A 23899-nucleotide genomic window follows, 5' to 3' on the forward strand; every position below is an offset into this window, starting at 1 on the left:
AAGGCACACAAGGAGACAAAAGTGAGAACAGAAGTAAAGTAGAAGTGATAGTTAAGGAACAGTCCTAAAACATCATAAACTAAATTTCACAACATCCTGCCAACAAATGAATCAATTTGTTGTTGTTGCAGGACTAAATTAAAGAATGGGAAAGTGCATAAAAGAGAGATGAAGGGGAAGAAAATAAATGAGAATATAGATTTTACCCCAGTTTAGTCAAGGACCAAGAATGAAGGGAAAATAACTCCTTAAGGTTCTCCAAAGGAAGAGAACTTACAGGAGAATGGGTGAAGAATCAGTAGGAGGGACTGGGGTGGAGCTGGGGGGGGAGGGACAGAAGAAAGAAAGAGAAAAATTTTATTTCAGTGCTGGCATGAGCTACTTCTGATGACAGTTCCCATGAAAGAAGAGACATTCAATAAAGGAAGATAGAGGCCTTACAATGGGTATAATCTATAAGAATTTGGTTCTTAGAAAAACCACTCATTTTTTCTTAGAATAAGGGGAATTAGCTCCTGAAGGCAATTGATACCCACAAGAATGGGAGGAAATAGACTCAGGAAGGAGCTGTCAAGGCAAATGGTACCCCAAAAATGACAAAAGGAGGGCAAAAGTTAATAATGAACTTTGCAATCAGGCTTATGGAGGAAATCTTATGATGGGGCAATATCCTCTCTCTCACATGCAGGAATTGGTATTTCTAAGAGTAAAACTCAATAGAAGAAAAAAAAGAGAGAGAGACCAGGGAGCAAGATCTATAAAGGAATAACAGAAACAGGCTCCTTAGAAGCTTTAATTAATATAGAGCCTAAGAAGGATTAAATAAGTATATGGGTCATGAATCAAAAAATAAAAGTTAAGAATAGATGGAAAGGGGAGATAAATAATAAATACAATAAAGAAGTTATTTTTAGAGGGAAAAGTGCAGAAAATAAAAAATTTTAAAGTAGCAAAACACTTGGAAGGAAAGGAAGAGAAAGGTGTTTACTTGACTACTTAAATGAGGGGGGAAGACAAGAAATAATTAGAGGAAAGCAAAAAAGAAAAAGGAAACTAGTAAATTAAGCTAACTCCAAAATTAGGAAAATAATAACAAATGGAGGAAAGGAGACTGGAAAATGAGGGGAAGAAAGTTGATGGAAATAGAGTTACCTTAAAATAGAGTTAACTAAAATAACTGAGAAGACATAGTACTGTGTTTATAGAGCAAAAGGGGAAAAAACTAATTTGGCATGGTGAAAATATTAGAGATAAATGGGGGAAATACAAACTGAAATCTCATAATCTTAAATGAATAGATTAAATAATTTAATCCAATAAAATAAGTGACAGATTGTATCTCAATCTGCTGCTTACAAGATAGATATTTTAAATAACAAAAATATATGCAAAATAAAAATTAGAGGCTGAAAAATTTTACTATGCATCAGATGTTTTATGTTATATGCAGGAGCTATAATCATGCTAACAGATAAAGCAAAAATAAATATACAAAACACATGAAGAGACAAAGAAACTACATTATATTGAAAGCAACCATAAATAATATTGAACTTAGATGCTCTAAATACCATAGCATATGAATTCATAAAGAAAGCATTAACTGAATTGCAAAAGAACATAGTCAAGAGATCTCAGTATCCCTTTCTTGGTTTTAGATAAATCTAATAAAGTTAAACCAAAGAGAAAATATAAAGCTCAATGAATTACTGAAAAAAATAGAACTAAAAGACTTTGGTCACCTTCTAAATAGGGCTGCTAAAGATTATACTTATTTCTTATCACCATGTGGAGCTTTTATAAGCATATTAGGTCACAACAATATTGAAAATAAATGTAAAAATAATAAACATTTTTCAAAATATGATACAATAGAATCATCAATAAGTTCAGGGAATGGGTTAAAATGGAAATTTAGGAATAAAATTCTAAGTAATAATGAGTTGATCAAAGTACAAATAAGAGCAACAGCTACTAATTATGTGAAAAATATGATGATGAAACCAACATACCAAAATTTTCTTGTATTCAGCTAATATAGTCTTCAGGAGAAAATAATATTCCTCAAACATATTAGCCAAATACAAAAAGATAAGATTAACTGAATATGCATTTTTAAAAATTCAAAAGCCAACAAATAATTAAAATAAGCACAAAAGAAAAGATACTAAAAATTAAAAAAATAAACTAGAAACCAAAAATAACTATAGAAATTATAAATAAAACTAAAAACTGATCCTTAGGGAAAAAAACAATACTGATAACCTTTAGTTCATCTGACGAAAAAGGCGGCAGAAAAATCAAGTCTACAAAATAGCAATCAAATAAGGTAAATTACAGCAGAACCAGAAGAAATAAAAAGAATTATCAGCAGAATCATTTATACAAGTATATGCTAAGGAACCTGAAAACACAAAAAAAATCAGATGCCCTAACTAAAAGGAGACCAAATAGAAATCTCTGAAAAAGAAAAACTGGCTATAACTACCAAAGGAAAAAAGTCCTAGTTCCAATGAATTGCCAGGAGAATTCTATCAAACTGTTTAAAAAAAAAACAATGAATACCTATGCCATACAAATTATCCTAAAAAACTTGAGAAATAATGCATCCTACTAGATTTGTTTTAAAAGATAAATATAACTCTAATACCGAATCCAGGGAAGGAAAAGTATAGAAAAACTAGGCTAATATTATTAGAAAATATTTATTCAAATAGTTTTAATAAAATATTGTCAAAAAGACTATAGAAACTTATGCAAGAAATCATTCATGGGGGGCAGCTGGGTAGCTCAGTGGATTGAGAGCTAGCCCTAGAGACGGGAGGTCCTAGGTTCAAATCTGGCCCCAGACACTTCCCAGTTGTGTGACCCTGGGCAAGTCACTTGACCCCCATTGCCTACCCTTACCACTCTTCTGCCTTGGAGCTAATACACAGTATTGACTCCAAGACGGAAGGTAAGGGTTTAAAGAAAAAAAAAAGAAATCATTCATGATCAAATTGTGTTTTTACTAGCAATGCAAGGACAGTTCACCATTAGGAAAACTGTCCAGATAATTAATATTTAAAACTAAGGTATCGAAAATCACATGATTATTTCAACAGATAAAGAAAAAAATTTTAGTAAAGTACAACCCTCATTTATGCTTTTGAAAAATGCTTCATTGATGATTTAAACATTTTTTTCTGCACTATTACCACTTACCTCCTATTCCTAATTATGCCTTCCTTAGCCATTTAAAAAAAAACAACCTCACTTGCAACCAGTAAACACAAAGAAAAAAAATTAGGCATTGGCCATGCTTTAAAAATTCATGTCTCATACCAGACCTCTAGTCTAACACCTTCCTGTCAAGTGGTATTTCATCTTCAGTCATTTGGAGACAAAATTGGTATTGCACCAGTTAAGTCTTTTAGAGCTGCTTTTCTTTACAATGTTGTAGTAACTATACAAATTATTCTCCTGTTTCTTCTCACTTTTTTCTGCATCAGTTCACAAGTCTTCCCAGTTTCTATTTTCTTAAAGTCCAAAAATATTCTTTATACCCATATACTATAATTTGCCTGGCCATTCCCCAAATGATGAACAGTTCTCTTATTTTCCATTTTTTTCACAATTTTTAAAAAAGGGTTAATATTTTTGTACCTATAGATCCTTTCCCTTCCATCTTTCAGGTATAATCTAAAAAGAATTTTTTGCTAGAATTTACATAGTGTTTTAGAGTTTGCAAAGTGTTTTTCCATCTTTATCATCACAATAACCTCGGGAAGTAGGTGCTATTACCACTCCCATTTAATAGATGAAGAAACTAAGACAAACTGAGATTTAGTGACTTGCCCACCTGGGTTATGCTGCTAGTAAATGTCTAAGGCCATATTTGAACTGGAATCTTCCTGATTACAGGTCCTAGCACTGTATCCACTTTACTACATAATTGCCTACTAATAATATTACTGGGTTATGAAGGGTAGAGTTGCTAATCAGATTTACAGATGACATAAAGCTAGAAGTAGCTAACATATTGAATTGCAGAATCAGAATCCAGAAAATTCTTGACAGACTTAAATTATGGGCTAAAATGAATATAAAGTCTAACATTTGGTTTCAAAAATTCACTCTACAAGTAATTTTCTACCCTCTTATTAAGTAAGATGTGGAGAGGAATGACTAGACAAAAAGATTTGAGTTTCAGTATTAACTAACACTACTTAGTACCAAACTTTCTATTTTTTTCCCAAGCCTCCTTTTTTTCTCTTAGCATATGGCCTAACCTCTTAATCCATAGAAAAAATTCAGGCCTTTTGCTAGAAGTTCCCCCATCTTCCAAATTCTACATTTTAATCCGCTTAATCATATTTCTTTTCTCTCTCCTCCTTTGCTGCAGTTTTAGAAGGTAATGTGGTGCTGCTTCTTGTTAATGCCAGCCTTTCTCCTCATGTTCTTGATCTCATCTCTTCTCTCTTACAAAGTATTTAATGAATACTTTATCCATTTAATTCCATCCATTCCATTCCAAAGTCATAGCTGTCTCTACAGTTATAACCCAGGTAACTATCTAGTTAAAGGCACTGTGACACTACCAAACCCTTCTGTGTCCTTTGTGATTAAGACCTTAGGCAACTCTCAGCATTCCCTGGCATACAGGACATATGCAAGCAAACAGAGACAATGAGGGAAATCTCTTCAGAAATGATAGATCCCTGAAACTAAATTGTTCCCCAACAAAGAGGTGTAACCTATCAATCAATCATTTTTCTCTCGTCTTATAACACTCTATCTCTTGTTTGGTAATAAATTCTTCCCTTCTCCAAAGATCTGCCAGGTAAATTATTCTGTGTTCCTATACCACTGATTAAAATGAATAATTTTGATTATACTAAATTAAAAGCTTTTGGACAAACAAAACTAATGTGACCAAGATTAGAAGGAAAACTACAAAACTGAAGAGGCAGTTATAACATAACATTATAACAAATGTCTCTGATAAAGGTCTACTTTCCAAAATTTATAGAGAACTAAGTCAAATTTTTAAGAATACAAGCCATTTCTTGACAAATGGTCAAAGGATATGAACAAGCAATTTTCAGATGAAGAAATCAATCATCAATAATATGAAAAAAATGTTCTAAGTTATTCTTGATTAGAGAAATTCTCATTAAAAAAAAAACAAAAAACGCGGAGGTACTTGCCAATGTGGCAGTAAAAGAAAGTGGTAAATGTTTGAGGAGATGTGACAAAATTGGGATATTAATGCATTGTTGGGGGAGTTGTGAACTCAACCAACCATTCTGGAGGACAATTTGGAACTATGTCCAAAGGGCTATAAAATTGTATGTACCCTTTGATCCTATAATACCCCTACTGGGTTTGTATCCCAAAGAAATAATCTTTTAAAAGGGGAAAATGGCCTACTTGTACAAAAATATTTACAGCAATTCTTTTTGTAGTGGCAAAGAATTGGAAATTATGGAGATGTCCATCAATTGCAGAATGGCTAAACAGATTGTGGTACATGTTGGTGATAGAATACTATTGTGCTAAAAGAAATGATAAGCAAGATTATATCAGAAAGAGCTAAAAAGATCTGCAGGAACTGATTCAAAGTGAAATAAGCAGAACTTGAAGAACATTGTACACAGTAACAGCAATATTGGATGATGATTATCTGTGAAAACTTGGCTATTCTCAGCAATGCAATGATGTGGGACAATCTTGAAGGACTTATGAGGGGGAATGCTCACCTCCAGAGAAAGAACGGTGGGAGTCATCTTTCACATGAGTGTATCTTTGGTTTTATTTTAGGGTTTTGGTCTTGTATGAATTCATTCTTACAACAATGACCAATATCGAAGTGTTTTGCATGACAATAAGTTTTTTTTTTAATCAGTAGTATAACAGTAAAAGAATGGGTTAGTCTTTCTCTAGCCTAGAAATACTTCTATCTGCTTTGTCTTTTGACCACAGGCAACACCAACCTTAAAGAAAAACTGATATTCCTCTTACAATGATAGTTTTCATCTACTGCCTTCGTGACCATTCCCCCCCTCACTTCCTTAATGTGCTAATAAATAATTGTTGTGTGAAAAGATTATTAAAAACGTATCAGACACATGTGACTAAAATGGCAGTTTAAGGCTAATTGTCAGCTAATTGAGAAAATTAAGTTGTGTGTGTGGCTTGAAGATCTTTATAATCACCAGATAACCTTTGGATTTTGATTAAAAATACAAAGGCCAGTGGTATGAACTATCTTGAAGAGAAGAACACAATAAGCACTATAATATCAAGGATAGCTTGCTTGAGATGGGTCAGATTTGTTATTATGACAAGAATAATTTCCTAAAAAAACAAAGATACAGAGAAAATGAAAATAACACCAATTGTTCTTACAACCAATCAAGAGCTAGGCATTTGATGCTTTTTATTGAATTAACAGGAGACTAAATTAACCTCCAAGCATTCACAGTAAACAAGCCAAAGCTGTGACTCTAATTTCTCTTGTTGATCATTGTTAAGTAGAAAGGGAAAACATGCATATGGACAATATATAAACAATGTTCAAAAGTCTATCTGACTAATATTGGACACATGGGCACAAATAGAGTTTTTCAGCTGCATTTCACACAAAATTTTTTTTATAAAGAAGCAAGAGAAAAGGGTTTAATTTTTTTTAAGCCGAGCTACTAAATATATTGTTATTTCATTCTCAATCATCAGGAATCAGGAGATTGAAACAGCATCTCTGAAAAAGCTGCATGAATGGATATCCACTATGGTGTTGGACACTTTGTTCCAGGCATATCCATGGGAAAGTAGTCTTCAGTTCTGTAAAGTGTGGGCAATTCATACATCTGTTGAACTGGTGTGGGCTGTTTCTGAAATTAGAAGAACAACTTTTCAAAGTGGTTAAATGAGTAGAGGAACTTTGCTAAACACTATTATACTACAGACTCTTATTATTAAGGTCAGATAATTGTTCAATAAATGCCTCATAACTGAATGAGACCTTTGAAAACCTTTCTTTTCCCTCCTACATTTTATTCCACCATTTGATACAGGGACAGTCTCTCAGTTCTCAATTGCCCTAGAGTCTTACCAACCCCTCTACTATTGTCCCAACTGCTGACACTGAGCCATTGTGGCCACTATATTATCTTCTAGCCTCAGAATGATCTCCTATGCTGATAACAAATTACTTTGTTCTGTGTTGTAGGGGAAGAACATGATCCAAAATTGACATCAGTGTTTATTATTTCCAGGGCTCCTGTCTTTCCCAGAAGACCTCTGCTGGACAGCAGCTACTTATTCATTTGACTTTTAGGAATGGGAGAAAATCTCAGAGACTCTTGTTTTTCTATTTCCACATCTGGAAAAACCAAGTATGGTGGCATGTGTAACTTACCTTGGTCAAGGCTACCATCCAGAAGGGAGATCTCTAATAATTTTTTGAAAGATTTGAATTGGACCTTGTCCCATTTAAGAGTCTTATTAAGAACTTAGATGAAGATATCTCAAAGAATCACAGAATTTCAGAGCTAGGTGGAACTTCAGAGATCATCTATTACTATCCAACTACCTGAAGAAGTACAATATCACTAACAAGATGTCATCTTTCATTTCACTCTACCTCCTGATATGATTTATTCCACTACTGAAGAGATTTAATTATTAAAAAAATTTTCTTTACTATAAACTGAGATTTGCCTCTACTGCCCATTGTTCTTAGCTCTGATTTCTGAGAGCAAAGCATACTTCCTTCCACCTTGGACAAGCCCCTTTTCTGAGTCTTTTTTTCTTCTGTAAAATGAGAGTTGAAACAATATAAAAACAACTTTGAAATGCTTAAAAACTCCACAATTAAAAACAACCACAATTCCAGAGGCCCAATAATGAAGCATGCTACTCACCTCCTGACAGAGAGGTGATGGGCTCAAGATACAGAATTAAGGGGGAAGCTGGGTGGCTCAATCGATTGAGAGCCAGGCCTATAGATGGGAGGTCTTAGGTTCAAATCTGGTCTCAAGTATTTCCTAGCTGTGTGACCCTGGATAAGTCACTTAACCCCCATTGCCTAGCCCTTACTGCTCTTCTGCCTTAGAACTAAAACACAGTATTGATTCTAAGATGGAAGGTAAGGGTTTAAAAAAATTTTTTTAAGATACAGAATTAACATATTTTTGCACATGGCCAATATAGGATTTTCCCCCCTTTACAATGCATATTTGTTACAAGGGTTTTGTTTTTCTTTCTTTCTTGTCCATGAATGGGGTAGGGAGGAAAGAAAATAAGTACTTGTAATTGAAAATTGTTTTAAGCAAAGGATTTGGATCTCTACAGTTTCTTCCGATTTTAAATCCTATGATTTTCTACTTTTCCCGAACCTCAGTTCCTCATCTATAAAATTAAGGTAACATCTGCTTCTTTCATAGGAAAGAATAACCTGACCCATTGGTTTGATTGATTCCATGAAGAAAAGCCCTATGATTCTTTGTATCTATAGGGAGATGTAACTTCTGATTGGCTGAGAGACCTCTGAGCCCATGGTACACATATGTACAGGAAGAAATGACTTCTGATTGTGGAAGAGAGAAGCAATGGTACAGAGAGGCCCCCAGAGCCATAAGCATCCAGGGAAGAGTTAGTATCCCCACCATAACCCATGCGATTCCTAGTACCTCACCCAAGAGATTGCTAAGGGTAGATGAGATCATTCTCTCCTCAAAGGAGCTGAGATTTTATCGCAATCTCAGACGTTAGAGCACCCTGTCTCTTATGTGTATTTTATCACCTAGACTAATTTGAATTACTTCCCCATTGCTGTTTTACTGCTTTCTTTGATCAATATTTTCATTTGCTATCTGTGATTGTCTTTTATGTAATAAACATTTGGTGGGAGGGGAGCCAACTGGCAAAGATTAAGCTAACTCTCACCCTTTAGGTCTGGGACAGAACCATTTTCTTCCCCCAAACCAATAACAAGGGAAAATAACTTTTATCTTGAATTTTACCGAAAGGAGGGGGGGGGGTTAATCATTAGATTATAGATATTTCATTATAATTGATGGGCCTAAACCTAGGCTAATACCCTTCTTGAATATAGGAGCGTATAGGAGTGATTGGCCAGTCATAGCCATCCTTCTATTCCCCACAAAGGTGAAACTCCAGTATCCCTGCGACATGGAGTGACTCATTCCATATCCATCTAAAATTACTATTGCAAGCATAGTGTCTCTGGTCTTACATTCCACCACCTTCTTTGAAGTTACTGTTATGTAAAATAATTGCTGCAATCATGAAATGGTATAGATTTGGAAATTTGAGCTGGTATTTTGCTGAACTGAAATTTTTAAAAATAAAAATAATACAAATATAAGGTTACTGATTAACACTGAAAACTTGCCCCACAATGCTTAGACTTTGGTGAGACCAGCCATGAATAACCTATTATACACACACAGGGACTGGCCCACGCATCCAGCCTGGCAGGCCAACCTCATCAGGAAGCAGGATTCTGACCTGACCTCATTGCCACAGCTAAACACCAGTACTCCCTTCTTCCCAAGAGTAATTCCACCAGAGCCTCCAGAGATCCAGTTCAGACCCAATCACAGTTCAAGGCTGCCTTTGTTAGGACCTGCAGTATTTGTGAGGTTAAAAAGCCTAGCTGCTGGAGTCAAGCCATGGGGAAATGACCAATGACTCTGGCCCTCACTGGTCATTGTCTCAGCCCAGGAAAGGGATCTTATAAAGAACAGGTTTCAGGGGCAGGTAGGTAGCACAGTGGATAGAAGCTAGGCCTGGAGTGGAGAAGCCCTGGGTTCAAATCTGACTTCAAGCACTTCTCAGCTATGTGACCCTGAGTAAGTCATTTAACCCCAATTCTTGCCACTCTTCTCTCTTAAAACTTATTCACAGATAGAAGGTAAGAATTTTAAAATAAGAAAAAAGAAAGGATAGGTTTCCCGATCAAACTCTTCACAAACTAGATTTGCTGGTCTTGAACTAGAACTGAGTGCTAGTCCCACCTCTGTCTCTAAACTCATTCTTTAAGCCTCACTTTCCCTTTTCTGATGGAATCGTTTTGAGACCTAAACCACACAGACCACCACCTCCATCACCCTTACTTGCCTCATTATAACAATACCTTACATTTCTTTAACTCGCTTGCCAATCACTTTGAATATATTATCTGATTGGCTATACTATAAACTTACACACACACACACACACACACACACACACACACACACACACACACACACGGAACTCATTTTCTACTTTCTTCTTACAAGCTCTTATGCATTTGTCTTATCCTCCTATTACATTTGAGCATAACAAGGGAAAGAGCAGTGTCTTAAATGAATCCTTGTACCTTTCCAAGAGCTTAGCATAATGGCCTTCATCTAGTATGTGCCTAATAAATGTTCATTGATTAAAGGAGTAAGAACCTTTGGCAAGCTACTTTCTGGCCTTGAATTTGTTTCCCCCTTGACAAAATATTGAGGTTCACCAAACAATAGGCTTTCTTTCCTCTCTACAGCTTATAGTCTATCAAAAGGACAAAACCAGGTGATCTCTAAGGGCTTTTCCAACTCTAATGATGTATAGCCTTCTGAGAAGCCAGAAGAAATCACTGACTGAGCTGAGGTTGAACCATAAGATGATGGAATGAATAGAAGGTAATAACACCAGCAAAAAGTAGTAGAGACTCCCTTGGGTTATTTCACTAAAAGGGATAAGGAACAAACAATTCATTTCAAATGAGAAAATTCTGAGTTCTGAGTTACATTTAATATAGATCCAACTCCCAAAATATTCCTACCAGCACCTAGCACAAATATCACTTCCCATTTTATAGATGATAAAGTGAAAGCTCAAAAAAATGAAAAAAATCTATGTCCAGTCATTCAGTGAATCCATAGCAGCACTGGGATTTGAATCAGTCTTCTGATTTAAAATCCAGTGTTCTTCCCATTCTACCAAGATTGTCCCTACAATGTGGTTGTTCAACAAAAGTTTCTTAGTTGAAGGCCCCTGAAAAAACCTCTGTGTTCTATTCCACCACATGATAATGGCACATTTTTTCAAGTCTGAACTGTCCCAGAGTCCTAGTAACCCTTCTATCATGCAAACAGAAATGGCACTGAGCCAATCACAGAGGAAGGTGGAAACTCAAATTGAGAATGGTAGAAGTCAAAAGCAGTATTAAATAGTGGAAGTGCTGGCCCTAGAGTTAAACAACCTAGGTTTAAATCCAACCTATGAAACTTCATTCCCCTGCCACCTCCCCTAACCCCATGACCTTAGGGAAATCAATGAACCAAACTTGGCTTCAATTTCTTCGTCTATAAAATAAAGGGGTTGGACTAGATCTGGGTTGGTAAACCTATGGCACATTTGCCTGGAACATGCTGCTCCCCTCCCCCTCTCCATGTGCCTGAGGACATTTCTCACATGACCCACCCCTCTGCCCAGAAGCCCAATGGGAGCTCTTCCTCCCCTATCTGGGGTAAAGTGTGTGTGTGTGGGGGGGGGGTGGCTTCATATGCAGTGTAAGGGTTAGTTTGGTCTCTAAAAGGTTGACTCCAAAGTCCCTTAGGGCTCTAGGTTTGCTATCCTACAGGAGGACCAGACTTTCATACACATGGCCTTGAAAACATACACACATTTACAAATGGAATGCAGGTAGAGCACACCAAAGCCCATACATACTTTACAAACCTGGAACACAGTGTAGCATAAGAGAGAAAGCTGTGTCCAACAGATAGGTTACTATTTCTTATTGGTCACTAAAGAAGGAATCATTAGGGAAATGTCCTCTTGGATATATGTCCTTCATTGATTTTCCCCAATATTTTATTGATGTTCTTTTTATATATATCATTGTTACTCTCCAGTAGCCTCCCCACTCACTCATATATTCCCTTGTAACAAATATGTACAATTAACAAACCACCACATAAACATGCCTGCAAATGCCTGCCTCATTTTGCACTTAAGAGTCCAACTCTTTTCTATCAAGTGGCAAGAAGTTTGCTTCTTTGTGAATTCTCTGAGGTCAAGATTGATCACTGACTAGTCTTTTTACACTTTCTTCTATGTATCACTGTAAACTTCTGTTCTCCATGTAAACTGTTCTGCTTACTTCACTTTCCTTCAGTTCATACAAATCTCCCCAATTTTCTCCAAATTCTTTATATCTATCATTTTTCAAGGCATAAAAATATTATATTCATATAACAAAATTTGTTCAGCCATTCTCCAGTCAGTGGACCCTATAGTTCACTGCTGCCATTAAAAAATGCTATTTGGGGGCAGCTGGGTAGCTCAGTGGATTGAGAACCAAGCCTAGAGACGGGAGGTCCTAGGTTCAAATCTGGCCTCGGCCACTTCCTAGCTGTGTGACCCTAGGCAAGTCACTTGACCCCCATTGCCTAGCCCTTACCACTCTTCTGCCTTGGAGCCAATACCCAGTATTGACTCCAAGACGGAAGGTAAGGGTTTAAAAAAAAAATGCTATTTGTAGCCACTCTCTTTGTGGTGGCAAAAAAATGAAAAATGAGGGGATGCCCTTTGATTGGGGAATGTTTGAACAAAATTGTGGTGTCTGTTGGTGATGAAATACTATTGTGCTCAAAGGAATGATGAACTGGAGGAATTCCATGTGAACTGGAACAACCTCCAGGAAGTGATGCAGAGTGAGAGGAGCAGAACCAGGAGAACATTGTACACAGAGACTAATACACTGTGGTATAATCGAACGTAATGGACTTCTCTATTAGTGGCAGTGTAATGTCCCTGAACAACCTGCAGGGATCAAGGAGAAATCTGAGGGTCTTATGAGAAAGACACTATCCACATCCAGAAGAAGAACTGGGAGTAGAAACACAGAAAAAAAAAACAACTGCTTGATCACATGGGTCAATGGGGATATGATTGGGGATAGACTCTAAAGAATCACCCTAATGCAAACAGTAATAATATGGAAATAGGTCTTGATCAGTGACACATGTAAAAACCAAGTGGAAGTGGGAGGAGAGGAAGGAAAGAACACGAACCATGTAACCATGGGAAAATATTAAACTTAATTTTTTTTAAATGCTCCTACATATAGTTTTGTATACATGCAACCTTTTCCATCTGCCTTTGACCTCCTTGTGGTATATTCCTAGTAGTCATATCTCTAGGTTAAAGAGCATGTACAGGGGCAGCTAGATGGGATAGTTGATAGAAAGCCTGGCCTAGAATCCAAAGGACCTAGCCTCAAACATTTTCTAGCTGTATGACACTGGGCAAGTCACTGAACCCCATTTGCCTAGCCCTTGTTGGTCTGTCTTTGACTTGTTATTAAGATAAAAGGTAAGAGTACATATAATAGTGTCTTTTTTAGTAAAATTCCATGTTGTTTCCAGATCCATTGTACCAATTGGCAACTCTAACTAACATCATCTGTGTTCCTGTCTTCCTACAACTAACTTCTCTAGTATTTGCCATTTTCATATTTAGGCACCTTTACCAATCTTCTAGGAGTAAAATGAAAATGGAAAACTTTTAATTTGCATTTTTCTTATTTTTAGTGATTTGGAGCATTCTTTCATATGGTTACTGAGTGTTTGCATTTCTTCTTCTAAAAACTTCCCATTCCTATCCTTGGACCACTTATCTATTGGAAAATCATGAGTTTCTTTAAACTGTTCTTCATCTATTTCTATCACCCTAGCGTGTAGCACCATAAATGTATTCCCCAATGTTCTAAAATGACTAAGTAAATTAACTTTTAAAAAAATAAATGCTTATAAAAAAATAAGTGTATTCCCCCCTTTAAGTAGAATGAAAGCTTATATTTTAATACTTTAATGGATCTGGGATCTCAGTAACATAGAGAGCATGTATGCCTCCTCAACCTGGGTCATTCTGCCCATTTCTTCCCAGTGAAATCTCCTCAAGGGATTTCTTCTAGGTCTTATAATAATTTCTCATTGACACCAGTGCAACACTATTATACCTAGCTCTCATTATATGACCAGTTCACCTCTTTTTTCAATCATTAAGATCCTAGATGGTTTCTTTCCTACTACTCGCTGCACAGAAATCATCATCATTATCATTCCACAATCTACTTTTGCTCATTATATATCTCTCCATTGCCCATCCATCCTTTCCATTGCTATTAACCATCTTCTGGACACTTGCAATTCTAATTTTTCAGATACTGTGATATTCTGTGATTTGTGCCCAAATAACATCACCAGAAGAATAATGGTGATAAAAAAGATGGATTTTAATTTCAGATGGGATTATTGAAAGTGTGGAATAATTTCCCAAATGCAATTCAGTCAGTCAACCTATTTCCATATTATTCATATTTGAAATGGAGTGATCTTTTAAAACCAAAACCCCCAATCATATACCCATAGAACCACATGATAAATCATATGTTTTTCTTCTGTGTTTCTGCTCCCACAGTTCTTCCTTTGGATGTGGATAGCGTTCTTTCTCACAAGTCCCTCAGAATTGTCCTGGGTCACTGCATTGCTATTAGTAGCAGGGTCTATTACATTTGATTGTACCACAATGTTTCTGATTCTGTGTACCATGTTCTCCTGGTTCTGCTCATTTCACTCTGTATCAGTTCACTGAGATTCTTCCAGTTCATGTAGAGATCCTTCAGTTCATTCCTTTCAGCACAACTCCATCACCAACAGATACCACAATGTGTTCAGCCATTCCCCAATGAAGGGACACCCCCTCATTTTCCAATTTTTTGCCACCACAAAGAGCGCAGCTATGAATATTTTTGTACAAACATTTTTTTTATCTCTTTGGGATACAAACGCAGTAGTGATATGGCTGGGTCAAAGGGCATGCATCCTTTTAAAACCCTTTGGGCATAGTTCCAAATTGCCTTATAGAATGGTTGGATCAATTCACAACTCCACCAGAAATGTATTAGTGTCCCAGTTTTGTCACATCCCCTGCGACATTTATTATCTTCCTTTACTGTCCTATTGGCCAATCTGCTAGGTATGAGATGTTACCTCAGAGTTGTTTTGATTTGCATTTCTCTAATCAGGAGGGATTTAGAACACTTTTTCATGTGATTATTGATAGTTTTGATTTCTTTATCTGAAAACTGTCTATTCATGCCCTATGAAGACTATGGCCTTCTTAATGCAGCCTAAAATCACATTAGCATTTTTTTGTCTAAATAATGACCACAAACTTATTATGCCCAAAGCCAAAAAGGAATAGCAGCAGTATTGTGCTGACCCTCAAAAAAATTATATGTATGCAGGACTTTCTAAGTTTAATCCGTATTATTAACGTGTTTTTCATCACTATCTTAACTCAATGGAACAAGAAATCAAGCCCTTATTTGTAGCATTTGCTGATCTCTAAGGTGTTCATTCTCACTATGAAAATTTTACAATTGGCTCTCTGCAGCCAGCTTGAGCTAGCTTCAGGACACCCCTGAATCAAAAGCCCAGGAGCATCATGATTCTAAGTGTTCCCTCAACTCTATGATACGGTTTTGTTCTGCCACAGAGACAACTTTGTTCAAGCTTTCAAGTTCAATTTAGCCTATTTTTTCTGTCAGTCTATTAATTCATAGTCAACAAGCATTTATGAAGTGCCTACTATGTGCTAGGATCTTGGGTAGATGTTGAGGACTCGATACAAAAATGAGAGAGTCTCTGTCCTTCAAGGAAGCTAAACTATCTTTGGAGGCAAAGTAGCTGGTCTAAGATCACCAGTGTCATCAGGGTTCTTATTGTCTTCAATAGGATTGCCTTTCCTACCTAGTGCCCGAAAGGATTGAAAACAGCTGAGGATCAGCTGCCAAGCCTGCATACTTGTCTCAACCTCCCCCCCTTTCCTAACCTATTATGTCAGGCTAGGGTGTGGCTATCCTGCCTCCCACAGCATGGCCTCAACCACTGAACTCAGTGTGGGAACATGGCCACCTCCTCTGGGCAGCAATCCCACATGTTACAGCAGGAAATGTAGGCACATGGGGGCCCCTCTGTGCTACAGCTACTCTCAGAAGCACCTTCCTCCTTCTGCTCCTGGACAGACCTTGTCACCATCTCCTACCACTGAACCAACGCCCAGAGAGCCTTTCTAATGCTTTACCAGGGATGACCCAGGGAAAGTCATGAAGCCTCTGTTCTAATAATAATGCCTACCTCCCAGAACCATCGTGAAGATAAAATGAGAGAATATTTGTAAAGCTTAATGGTGGTGGGGATTCCAAGTACTGTACTCCTTCTCCCTGGCCACTGCTCTGCCAGGGGATAACAGTGGTATACATGCACGACATCCTAAACAAGCTGGTATCCATCACGCCATTCCTTACATGCCCTACATAATTTTGTTTCACTTGACTGTAGGCCTTTCTAATAGCACAGATTTTTAGGCTGAGGAGACTCCAGACTATTAAGTCCAATCTTATCACTTTTGAGATCAAACTAGCTCAACTTTCTACTCTGTCAGGAGAAAGTTTCCAAGAAGAGGTTTCATTTTAAATCTACCCTCATTTTAAAGATGAAGAAACTGAGGTCCAGAAAAGTGAAGTAAATTGTCTAAGGTCTTCTAACTCTGCATCTCACACCATACAGCCTTTTTGCAACAAAACACTAAACTTGGCATAAGGAGTCAGAGGGAGAATGAAATCCTCACCTTGCCACTTACTCTGTACCATATAACAAGTTAACTTCTTGAAACCTCAGTTCCTTCCTCTTCAAAGCATCAATAATAGCATAAGAGAAGTGGGTTTGGAGATAGAAGACAAAAGGTCAAATGTTGGCTGGACTAGCCAGCTATGCCATTATGGGCAAATCATTTCTTCTCCATGGACCACAGTTCCTTCAAATTTAAATGAAATAGTTGGATGAGATGGTCTTCAATGTTCTTTCCAACTACAGATCCTTTAAATCTGTCTTTGAACTACTTACTTCACAGGAATGGTGTAAGGAATGCTCTATCTAAATGTGAATTTTTACAGCTATATTCTTAATATTTTACCTTTCCAGATTCCACAATTGCCCAATATCCTATTTAAAGTGATAATAACTACAACCAATCCTGACCTTCTGGAACTACAAAGTGAGCGGGTCGACTAAGAATGTTGGTGACTTTGCTTCTTTACCATACCTCTCCCCCTTGCACTGTCACTATTGCAACTCTTGGGACTAACTCTTGGGACTAGGGGAGTGGCTATGTCCATGGGCTAGGAACCTTGGAGGAGGCCATTCCCAAATGGAGCAACATTCCTTCCTCTGTGCAAAAATACTGCATATGGAGTCCTGCCTAGAGGGTTAAATGGCTGGTGGCAACTTTGTAAAATGCAATGGAGATTTTCCCTCCCCACTGGACTCATTCTATACAGAGAGAATTTCATTGACTAAAGGAACAGCCAATGGGAAAGATTCAAGAGCCCTTTGTCAGAATCAGATGGAGACAATAATTGATGGCCAGGCTGTCTCCTTTTAAAATTCTACTCCAGAAGTAGAATTCTACTCTAAAAAAGACATTCACAAATCATTGCATATGTATGTAGCTCATTTCATTTTTTAAAATAGGCAATACAAAATCGCCTCATATAGCTTGAAAGAGATTTGGAGTCAAAAGATCTGGGTTCAAATTCTGCTACAATTATGTAACCTTAGGCAATTCACTTCCTCCCTCTGGGCCCCAATTTTCTCTTCTATAAAATTAGGTTGGAAGGTAAAGGAAGAGAATGATTTAAGGTAACTTCTAGTTCAAATTCCTATTATTCTATGAGATATCAAGTGTTACTTCCCAGAAACCATTTAGAAGAATCCAGACTTGTCATGTCCTTCAGAGAAGAAGAGCTGAGAATATAATTTAAGAGTCAGATTGATGGATTATTATGATAATAACACATTTCCATAGCACTAAAGTTTGAAAAGTATTTTCTTCCCAACAAATCTGGAAGATAGGTAGTGGGATGAGTATTATTATCTACATTTTAAAGCTAAAACTGAGGTGAAAGGCAGTGAAAGTGAATGTCTCAGAGTTACTCAGCAGGGCAACAGAAAGGGTATTGATTCCAAGAGCTGGTATTTACTGTCTATAAGATCCTGAGCAAACCACCTCTCAGGCTATTTCTCTTATATGTAGATGGGATGATGTGTGTGTGTGTGTGTGTGTCTGGGGGGTGGGGTGGCGTGAAATACTATCAGCTGTAGTACCCACCTTCCAGGGTTATTAGAAAGATCAAATGAAATAATGTCTAGAAAGCACATTATAAAGAGAAAAGAAAATAATAAATCACATTGTAACTGTTAAAAGCAGGGCACGAATGTCAATTATTATTAGCATTATTAGCAATATTAATCATGATAATCACCATGAAACTTGAGTCAAAAGAAACAAGCCCAAAAGCTCAGGAAAGTATTACACAGATCAGAGATCCAGAACTGGACTGTTTGGAGGCTCTTTAGTCTGGCAGGCATGCAGTAAGCATTTATTAAGTACCTACTGTGTACTTGGCTCTGTGCTAGGCATTGGGGATACAAAAATAAGCCAAAGGCAATCCCTGGCCTCAGGGAACTTACAACAAAAGAGAATGAGGCTGAAGAAGACTGGAAAGGTGTGGAGAGGGGTTGGGTTACAAAAGGGCTTTGTAGGGGGCAGATGGGTGGCTCAGTGGATGGAGAACCAGTCCTAGAGATGGGAGGTTCAAAAGTGGCCTCAGACACTTCCCAGCTGTTGTAATCCTGGACAAGTCACTTAACCCCCATTGCCCAGCCCTTATGGCTCTTCTGCTTTGGAACCAATACACAATATTGATTCTAAGATGAAAGATAAGGCTTTAAAAATAAAAGAAAAAGCGCTTCGTAACCCAGAGGATTCTCTATGTCAACCTGTAGGTGAGAGGAAATCACTGGAGTTTGAGTGGGGGTGGGAAGTGACATGAGGAAAATCACAGTGGTGTATGAAGAGAGGGGTAGACTGGAGTGGGAAGAGACCCCACTGAGGCAAGCCCATCCACCAGCAGGCGACTGCAATAATCTAAAGCAAGAAGGGAGGAGGACCTGCACCAGGGTGGTGGCAGTATAGAAGAGAGCAGGGTGAATTCATGACACTTTGCAAATATGAACCTAAGAGGCATTAGCAAAACATTGAATATGGGAGGCAAGAAACAGTGGCAAGTTGAGAATGACATGAAGAATGCAAGTCTGTAGGACTGGGAGAATGGGGGTGCCCTTGACAGTGATAGGAAAGTCTGAAGAGGGTTGGGGTGGGTGGGAATACCTGTTTTGGGCACGTTGAATTGAAGATGTCAATTAGACTTCCAGTTTGAGATGTCTACTAAGCAATTGGAGATGTGAGCTGCTGGCAGCTTTGCAGAATGCAGCCAAAGATGACGGAATGAAGCAGTATGGAAGAGGGGCAAGCTCAGAAAAGAGTTCTGTGGGACACCTTTGGTTTGAGGGCTTGACTAGGGTAAAGATACAGCTAAGGGCACTGAGGAATGGTCTGGCAGCAGAACCAGGAGAAAATAATCTCATTTTACAGATGAGGTCATTGAGGCTGAGAAAACTTAGGTGACTCACCCAGCCAAAGTCACAAAACAAGCATCAGCAGCAGGATCTGAACCAGGTCAGCTTGGCTCCAACTCCAGAATTCTCTCTCACTCTCAATGAACCTGTCTCTACTTCCGTGCTAGTGTTTGAGACTGATCCATCATGTGGAACTCTTGACTGCTGAAAATTCTTGATTCTAGATTCACTTCCTATTTGCTCTGTCTTCTCTAGAACCCTCATCTTTCTATCCAATACTAGTCCAGTGACCTAACCACCATTTCTGATTTAGTCTAGCTATAAGGGCATGGTTTATATGCTTTATAACTTTATAACATCCTCAACTCCAGTCACCATGGCCCTGATGGCTTAATGGAAAAGCCAAACTCCTAATTAAAAATATCATACACTCAAGGATTGTACAGGCTTAGATGTTTAGGAAAGATGGGATTCCCGACTAACCAAAGGAATGAATGATTAAAGTTTGGACCTGTCATAATGAAAGTTCTTGACCCATAAGACCCCAACGAACTCAGGCTTAGGCTCCTCATCTGGCTATTTGTTACCAAGCACAAATGACTTCATGAGATGGTTGGGGAAGATAACGGATCTCTAAGGTCTCTTCCATTTCTCAATTCTTACATCCTATATCCAATATGTTAATAGCCAGTGGCTAGATAATGTCCAACAAATGACTAATGTTCAACAAAGATGAATATGTTAATAGATTTTTCTTGACACATTATTCTCAATCTAATGGTCTGTTTATCTGGTTGCCCTCATTAAAACCTCAGGATCATCAAGACAGTGTTGAAAATAACAACCAGCCTTAAGGACAAAAAAAAGCAAACATTACTGAGGCTTACCACTTTTTGAAGGCTCTGGAAAGGTCACCAAAATGTGCCAACAGTCCAGAATGGGACCAACAGCCATTATTTAAATAACCAAATAATAAGGATGAGAATAGATGGTCAATTGGAGCTTACCCTAGCTAGTGCACTCAATTACAGAAGCCCCCTTAGGACACTTTATCATCAGGACTCTGTCCCCCTAACCAGCAGCAGTCCTCCCAGAGATGAGCTGAAATTCTCTCATAGAAAAGAGATGTGCCCCACTATCTCAGTGATGGCAAATGTTTTAGACACGGAGTACCGGGCCCTGCCCCCCACAAAGACCATGTGTTGTGCTCCTCCCCACCACATGCTGGGTGCCCTGCACCCCCTTGCCCCATACAGGGGAGGGAGGAAAAATTCCCATTGGGTTGCTAGTCAGAGAGGTGGGGATGTGAAAAAATGTCAACAGGCATGGTGGGGAGGGGAGTGGAGCAGCTCTGCCCGAGTCCCTCTGCCTTTCTAATAACAAACTGGGGAGTGGGGCAGCCACATGCCCACAGAGTGCTCTGCATGCCATCTTTGGCACCTGTGCCACAGATTCACCATCACTGCTCTATCTTGTCTTTAAAGACTACTGTCTGGTTGGGGGAAGCTGGGTGGCTCAGTGGATTGAGAGCCAGGCCTAGAGGTGGGAGGTCCTGGGTTCAAATCTGGCCTCAGACACTTCCCAGCTGTATGACCCTGGGCAAGTCACTTAACTGCCATTGTCTAGCCCTAGCACCCTTCTGCCTTGAAGCTCCAAGACAGACAGTAAGGGTTTTAAAAATAAAATAAAATAAAGACTGTTGTTTGCCAATCACTAACTGTTCCTCCTCAGCCCTGGATGAAGGGTGCTAGAGGAATGGCTAGGGCTGACAACAGTAAATGATCCTTCTCAGGTCCTTCTGAACAGAGACAATCTGAACCCACCCTAACATCCTGGTACCACTCCCACCCACCCCTCCACCTCTCTTACTGCAAGTTCTGGTCCTGCCCTGTCACTGCTTCTTCCCAAAGTGAAAGTAAGCAAACTCAGAAATGGCATCCCCACCCTTTGAAAGACCAAAGCACCCAGCTACAAAGTAGGAGGCGAATGGGCCTACAGAGGTTCCTAAGAGCAAGAAGCCTCAGCCTGAAGAGCAGCTGCTGTATTTACCTGTTAGTGAATTAATTGATTAAATCTCTCTTGGTCCCATACACCACCCAGAGGATTAATGCTGAGGCCCGTTTACAACACCATTCACACCAATATGTTTTTCTAATCTGATGAAGACATTTTATCCATTGAAGTTTCTTCTGTATGTAAAGGATCTGTTACCAAGGTTAAGAAAGTAACAAACAAGGTAACAAGGAAGGGAGAGGAAGAGGGGGAGGGAAAAGGAAAGGTGAAAGAGAGCTTAGAGAGAAGAAAAGCAAGAAATGTCCTCTTATAAGGAGAGACAGGGAGAGAGGGAGAGGGAAAGGGAGGAGATGAGGAAAAAGAAAGGAGAGATCATGGAAGATGGTTAAAAAAAGGGAGGGAGATGGCAGAATTTGGAGCTCTAAGGTCCCTTCAGAGATCTTCCAGGCCAAAGCCCTCCTTTTACAAATCAGGAAGCTCAGGCCCTCGGAGTAGTGACTTGCCTAAGGTCACGCGGCTAAAGAGTAGCAGAGCTGAAAGGCAAACTGGCCTCTTCCAATCTAGGGTTCTCTCCACCCCCATCTGACTCTCCAAAGGGAGTCCTAAGAAGAGCGATCATGCAGGATCGAGGCCGAACCCCGAGCTCTCCCTGTCCCCTTGATACAGGTCTCCGCGTGTATCCCTGGCAGCCCAGCGCCGCCGCCGCCGCCGCCGCAGGGGTCGCACTACGCTCCCTGGGCAGGTGCCCTGAGGGCAAACGTTAGAAACGAGGACGATGGGGAGCCGGCTGGCTCTGGAGAAGCCCGTGGGGCGACCTCGGGGCCATGCCGGGGCTGCCCTTTCCTCCATTCCTGGAGCCAGCGAGTGGGGGCAGTGGGGCTCGGGCCCAGGCCAGGCCTAAAGTCATGAGGCTGGGAAGGCAAGCGGAAGAGCCGAAGCCCTTGGCCACCCCCCACCCCTAGGGCTGGTGATCCCGCTGCCTATTGGGAAAGGAAAACGTGAAGACCCAAAGAAGCGGGCTTTCCGGGGCCCAGACTGCCTGAAGGGGGAAAGTGAGAGCACGTTGCAGGGAAGAGGCAGTAAAAGGGTTAAAGCCCACCTAGGGGCACGGAAGCAGCGAGGCGGAGAGAGGTAAGGATTAGAGACACGCTCACACGCCCCTACGAGGAGCCCAGCGCAGGTCAAGCCGGTGGTTGCCCACGGAACAGCTAATGAAGAATAAAAATAGTCTGTGTATGAGTATGAGCGGGGGAGGGGGCCGCTGGGGCTGGGGGGAGGCAACCCACAGAGCTGGCATGGCAGGCGCGCGGGGGGATGGGCTGCGGCTCGGGGTGACTCCTGCAGGCTGGATCTGCCGGGGAACTAAGCTACACAATGCGGAGTAAGCGCCGGCGGCAGGACGGCCGACCCGAACCTCCGCAACGCCACTGCAGTCGGACTCCACCCGCCCTAGGAGCCGAGAATATTCCAGGGGGGAGGGGCAGGGCAGGAAGCTCCTCTTTGGCTATTGGCTGGGGAGCTCCCGCTCTAGCTTTCCGGAAGATATGTGAGCCTTCCCACATCCAGGACCAGCCAGATGGCTCAGTGCAGGGGGAAGACTGCAGTACGTAGAGCCGGCAGACGTGGGTTCGAATCCAGACTTGACAACCTGTATTCCAAGTCCAAGTGCTTCAACTCTCTGAGCCTCAGTTTCCAACTCAATCAAATGGTACACAGGAATTGATCTAACGTCCTCGAAGGATTACTGTAATTTTGTCAATAAGTATTCCCATTTACATGGCCTTTAAGGTGGGCAAAACAGCATCTTTCACACAGCTACTGAATAGAGAGCTGGGCCTGGAGTCAGGAAGACCCGAGTTCAAATTTCGCCCCAGACCCTTACTAGCTGTATGGCCCTGGGCAAGTCACTTGCCTGTTATCTGACTCAGTTTCCTCAATTGTAAAATAAGATTAACAATAGCACCAGCCCAGCAGGTGTTGGGACAAGTAAATTTGCAAAGTGCTAAACAATGCTTGCTAGCACAGAGTGGGGCACCAAATCCTTTCCTTCCCTTTCCCTGGCTGGGGTGGCTTGAACCTAGAGCTCTGGATTCCAGCATGCTTTCCATTATACTATACCAAACTGCCTCTTATGGGGTGAACTTAAAGAGTTTAAACTCTTAAAAGTGGGTAATTATGAGGTAAGGGAAGAAGTGTTGCTTTAGATGGCAACTGAGGGGAAGAATGGAGGCAGGAAAATCCTAGAAGCAAATGGCATTCTCAGGTTGAGAAGCCCTGGTCATCCTTATAGACCCCAAAGACTGAGCTCTCCAGCTGTGTCCTCGCCATCATGCCCCACCTGGGGCACGTGCTGCCAG

The 23899-nt window shown here is 39.8% G+C and overlaps 1 protein-coding gene across 2 annotated transcripts in view; it reads right to left on the bottom strand.

The window, feature by feature from the left end:
- Nucleotides 1-6396: 6396 nt before the first annotated feature.
- Nucleotides 6397-23899, bottom strand: part of BCAS4 (breast carcinoma amplified sequence 4) — a 68713-nt gene continuing 51210 nt past the window's right edge. For both annotated transcript variants that reach the window (XM_007475735.2, XM_016424571.2), the window contains one exon: nt 6397-6875. In XM_007475735.2, the coding sequence (XP_007475797.1) occupies nt 6771-6875 (105 nt within the window). In that variant the 3' untranslated portion in view covers nt 6397-6770. The remainder of the gene's footprint in view (nt 6876-23899) is intronic.

Source organism: Monodelphis domestica, chromosome 1, assembly GCF_027887165.1.
Source record: "Monodelphis domestica isolate mMonDom1 chromosome 1, mMonDom1.pri, whole genome shotgun sequence".
NCBI classification, from domain to species: domain Eukaryota; kingdom Metazoa; phylum Chordata; class Mammalia; order Didelphimorphia; family Didelphidae; genus Monodelphis; species Monodelphis domestica.